The sequence below is a fragment of the Balaenoptera physalus genome (assembly GCF_965194825.1).
Source record: "Balaenoptera physalus genome assembly, chromosome: 8".
Lineage (NCBI taxonomy): Eukaryota > Metazoa > Chordata > Mammalia > Artiodactyla > Balaenopteridae > Balaenoptera > Balaenoptera physalus.
Window position 1 is genome coordinate 82,520,303 of NC_138887.1, and position 5,192 is coordinate 82,525,494.

Sequence of the window (5,192 nt, forward strand, 5' to 3'; positions counted from 1 at the left end):
ACCACCCCAACCAATCAACATAGGTTATTACCATTCTTTCCAGACTTGGCCAATCTAATGTTTAAAAATAGTATATTTCATTCTAATTTCTTCTTAAAATTACTAATAGAGTTAACACTTTTACTGGCTTTTTAAAAATTGTTTGTGCCCATACTTGTCCCTTTTCCAATTTTTCAGGACCATTTAGTCTTATGAATTTTTATCTTTGACTGTCATACCATAGGAATAACATGGCTTCCAACAATCCAAAGCAGTAGTTTAGCCTGGTCTTTTAGAGATACATAAAAAATATTTACAAATGAAATCTGATGTCTAGGTTTCTGTTTATAGAAAGGGAGGAATTAAGTGGGCTATAGACAAAAGGTGGTAGAATGTGTGCTTCTAATTGTTAGAGCTGATTAATGGGTACATGGAAGTTCATTATGCTGTTCTTTTTATTTTGTATCTGTTTGAAGTTTTCCATAACAAAAAGTTTGTTTTTTAAGTTGACTAAGAGCTCCAGTTGACATCTTTGGTTTCTATTTTTATGACCAGCAAAAAACAATAATAAATGTTAAATATGTTTCTCTAAACTCAGTGTAATTAAACTTTAACTTTTAAATTAATGCCTTTTTAATTCTAAATTTGTATCAACTGGAATACTGCTTAATGCTTACTGACTTAAATGGTCTTGTTTATTTTCTACTAATCATGTTTTTTAAAAATTTGTTTTTAAAGAATCCCATAGGAAGATTAAATTTGGCCAATTGTACCAGTCGGCAGATAGAACCAGCCAACAGAGAATTTTGTGCAAGACGCAACACTTTTGAATTAATTACTGTCCGACCACAAAGAGAAGATGACCGAGAGACTCTGGTCAGCCAATGCAGGGACACACTCTGTGTCACCAAGTATGTATTGGGCTATAAATATTTCTATCAACTAAGTGATTGCCCACTATGTTCATACCACTGTAAGAAATATCAGAGATGATCCTTGTCTTTGAAGAGGGTACAGTCTTAATGAGGAAACAAAACACACACACATCAGTAAGAGAGTAAGCTAATAAATCAATATAGTTAAGAAAAATACAGCATTCAAGTTATATCTTAGCTTATCATGTTTTCTAGTATACTCACAGTATAGCCATTTTCAGGACAGTTACCTAATGTTCTTTGGGCTGAGTTTGAAGATTTCATGTGTAATTGAGAAGTCAAGTATTTTTTAAAGTGATTTGACACATCCCTTCCTGTCTATTCCCCAGATACCCTCGATTAACCTGCTGACTTACAAAACAATTTACTCTGCAAATTTCTGGTTGGAGATTAACAGAATAAACTACTGGGAGTGTCACTTTTCGTTAACCCTAATCTTAAGTATAAGATGCAAAAGCTTATTGCTAAGAGTCTAAGGTTCTTTTGCTTGGATGCCCAAGAGAAGCTTGCAGACCAACTTCAACATACAAAATTATGGTTAGGGACAAAAGTTAGAATTTGACAGAATCTCTGTTAATCAGACTGTTACTGGATATTGCAGACAGGGAGATGGGTAGAACTGGCTCCATGAGTTTCTGATGTGGAAATATCAGAAAGTTCAGCCAAGAGACACTCTATTAAAATAGAACAAATTTGCCCAGATACCGCCAGTTGGTTTTAAAACAGAGAAAGAGGGGATGCGTTCTTTGGAAATTCTTGATGTCTAGATTACTTTCAGATTAATTTAGTTGAACTCATCCACTCCTTTCCTTCAGGGGCCTTCTGTGCAGCAGTGATATCAGACAGGACAGGAGAGGCAAATTGGATTTATAGTCACTTTCTTTAGTAGCTACCCTGTTCATGGCCACAGTCAGTGAGGGTACCAACCAAAATTCAGTCCCCAAGTACTTCCTGACCACAATGGCCCTTTTTAAACATTACTCACATTTTTCATATAATCTTATCTTTTACTTGTTACATAAACCCTCCCAGACTTCGACCTTCTCCTGTGGTAGAAATAGTTATATCACATATTGCTCTAATTACTCTGTAGTTCACTTGCATGCAGTTTTTCTTATTATAACATTATTGTAATTTGAGTGGACACTTTATCCAAGCATTTGAGAGAGGCCCATTCTCAGCTCAGTCTTGGCTGAGTCTTTAGCTTTGCTTGGTGGCTTCTTAAAACTTATTTCACTTTTTGATCATATATTTTGCAGAGTATATACATTTTACAGTTCTGCATTCTCCTTTGTATTATTTATGTTTCTCCCCAGGGCCTTTTTGACCTATGCCTTTTATCTAAATTTAATGTATCTCGTTTTTATTTCTACTAACCAACCTTGCTATCTTTCCCTCCTTCAATACAAAATATTTATCATCTGATCAGTATTGCCTACTTTGAAATATAGATTATACATTTGAACTAGAAATGTTTCATCACATGGGGAGGCAGTATTATACAGTTGAACTTTGAAGTCAACAGACCTATGTTTAAATCCTGACTCAGTGACTTACCAAATGTGACCATGGCAAGTTACTTAACTTTGCTAGCCCTCTGAAATCTCCTGTGTCAGAGGAGAAGAATAAACTCCACAGAACGACAGTAGAGGTTAATGAGTAGACACACTTAGCATGGTGTCATGCACATGGAATGAGCTCAACGAATGGTCACTATCATTACTGTAAGTATTGTGTTCTCTCCGTTGACTAATAGATGATCAACTCACTGCCTAGTCACGCTTATACCATTTCTAGTACCAATGGGGAGAAATTATAAAGATGGAGAATGAGTACAATGCAACATACTTCTAACACCTGGCTGTCCTCTAGAGGAATGGTCTGGCTTGTGAATTAGGGAATTCCCCTTTCCCCCCACCCTCACCGGCCGCATCAACTGTATATTCAACTTGTAGCTAAATATGGATACAAAGAAGAGATTCCTGACATGAACAAGGAGATTAGGATAGACAAAGTCTTAGGATCTTCAGATCATTTACTGTAAATACTGTGCTCTACTAATACAGTGGGACAAGAATAATGGGAGACAGTACAAAATAGTATTATCGATAAGGCCAGGTGAAGGTTCATGAGTCTGTGATTCCAGTTCTTGGGGACCCTGAGTCCGAGGGACCTGGGGGGGCTCCCATATTCAGGCCTGTGGTGCGCTTGCTCTTCTAAGAAGTGACCCATGCTCAGTGGCTGTCCTGCACCACCAAACTGCCCAGTCAGACCACCTGTACAAGATTAGTTACTGTCTTTGGTGTGAAACTCCGTCATTTCCCAAATGTAATCAGTGTGAGTTATGGTTCAGCTAACCAACCTGCAAGATGATTCTCTTTTGTTGTAATTGGAGACGCACTTTACTATGGGTCTCTTGATTTAGCATCCATTAAAACAGGGGTCCCCAAGCCCCGGTCTGCAGCCTGTTAGGAACCGGGCCGCAGAGCAGGAGGTGAGCGGCGGGTGACCGAGAGAAGCTCCATCCTCCGCTCCCCATCGCTCGCATTACCGCCTCAACCACCCCCCCGCCGCCGGCCATGGAAAAATTGTCTTCCATGAAACCGGTCCCTGGTGCCAAAAAGGTTGGGGACCGCTGCATTAAAAGGTGGTAAAGAGTTACTCCTTTTACTATTTAGGCTCCGCTCCCCAACCCCCCATCCCGCCCCAGCAAGAGTACTTGGAGATATGGAATGGGGGAAAGGATCCTGATCTTTTTGTTTGTTCATGTAGGAACTGGCTGTCTGCAGACACCAAGGAAGAGCGGGATCTCTGGATGCAAAAACTCAATCAAGTTCTTGTTGATATTCGCCTCTGGCAACCTGATGCTTGCTATAAACCTATTGGAAAGCCTTAAACTGTGGGACATTTCCAAGTCATATAGAGGTTTTCTGACTTATGTCATAAATGTTTCTTAAGAGCATCAGTTTTGCTGGTTGCATTTTATGCTTTAAATACAAAAGGGTATGTGCCAATATTCATTCACTACATATTATGCAGTATTTATATCTTTTGTATGTAAAACTTCACCCGATTTCTCTTCTGTTATTCATAAATGATTGGAAGAAAAAATTTATTATAGTTGATTTTGCTAAATTTTAATTTAAAAACCTCATTTTCCTAGAAATCTAATTATTCAATTATTCATGTTAAAATATTTTTTTTAAAGTAAGAAATTTTGAGTTGTCTTCCTGGAGCTGTGGGTCTCAAAGTAGAAAGGTCTTCCAGGGTTGGAGACAGAAACCTCACACTTGATCATTCTTTCTCTAGCCTCAGTACTTTTTTCTAAAGGTTGTGATCATTTATTGATCATGATATATCTTGTTACTAGAGTACTGAAAAAAAATTCTAAGGGACCTTGCAGAAACATTTTTAGTAATGGAGGTAAGAACTTTTTCACAGTAGCAAATGTTTATTAGTCTGATGCTTAAGGCTGCCTTCAAATAAGAGATGTGGACATAGGGCATATTATTGTGTGAGATTTGGGGGTTAAATATTTTATTTAGAGGACTTAATAATCACATGGTTTACATTTACTCAGTTACTATAAATGCTGTGTGGTGCACATTTTCATGGAATACAGGCTTTTAAAAATAACTATTTTTGCTCTATAGCTTACAGACTCCTCAGATATACTTGGCAAATTAGTTCTTTCTGTTCCTGTAACAAGAACAAATGTAAATTGAAGAATCTTTATATAAGAAAAGTAAACGTTACCAAGCTACTATGACTAATACTTTGCTTGCCTAAGTTCTTGTCTTTTTTCTTTTTCACATCAGTGTATGACAGTGTCTAGACACCCATTATGAAAATCACTTGAGCAACTGTTAAGTCATGTATTACCTTTAAAAGCCTAATGCCTTTTTTAAAATTATAAAATATTGTAAATGTAAAGCATGGTCTCAACTTTAAGTACACTTTCAACTTCTTCTCTGAATTGTTAAAGTTATTGATGGCCTCATTTATAAACACTAAATTCTGTCACCTCCTGTCATTTTATTTTTTATTCATTCAAATGTGTTTTTTCTTATGTGTATTATAAAAATATATTTTATGATCTCCTACCTAAATAAATACTTGCAAATGGCTTAAGGAATCAGCTATTTAGAAATATTATTAAAATATGCCATGCGGCTGCCCTGCATCCTAGGCTGCAGGCTTCTTGAGGGGATGGTACTGACTTGGTGAGGGTATTTCATTAATCTTTTTACCTCTAGCCCAGTGCTCAGCCCATTGTGT

General features: G+C 37.1%; 1 protein-coding gene across 3 annotated transcripts in view; it reads left to right on the forward strand.

The window, feature by feature from the left end:
- Window positions 1-5,052, forward strand: part of ANLN (anillin, actin binding protein) — a 51,967-nt gene extending 46,915 nt beyond the window's left edge. For all 3 annotated transcript variants that reach the window (XM_082471683.1, XM_082471685.1, XM_082471684.1), the window contains 2 exons: window positions 718-890; window positions 3,687-5,052. In XM_082471683.1, coding sequence (XP_082327809.1) covers window positions 718-890; window positions 3,687-3,810 — 297 coding nt within the window. In that variant the 3' untranslated portion in view covers window positions 3,811-5,052. The remainder of the gene's footprint in view (window positions 1-717; window positions 891-3,686) is intronic.
- Window positions 5,053-5,192: the final 140 nt, after the last annotated feature.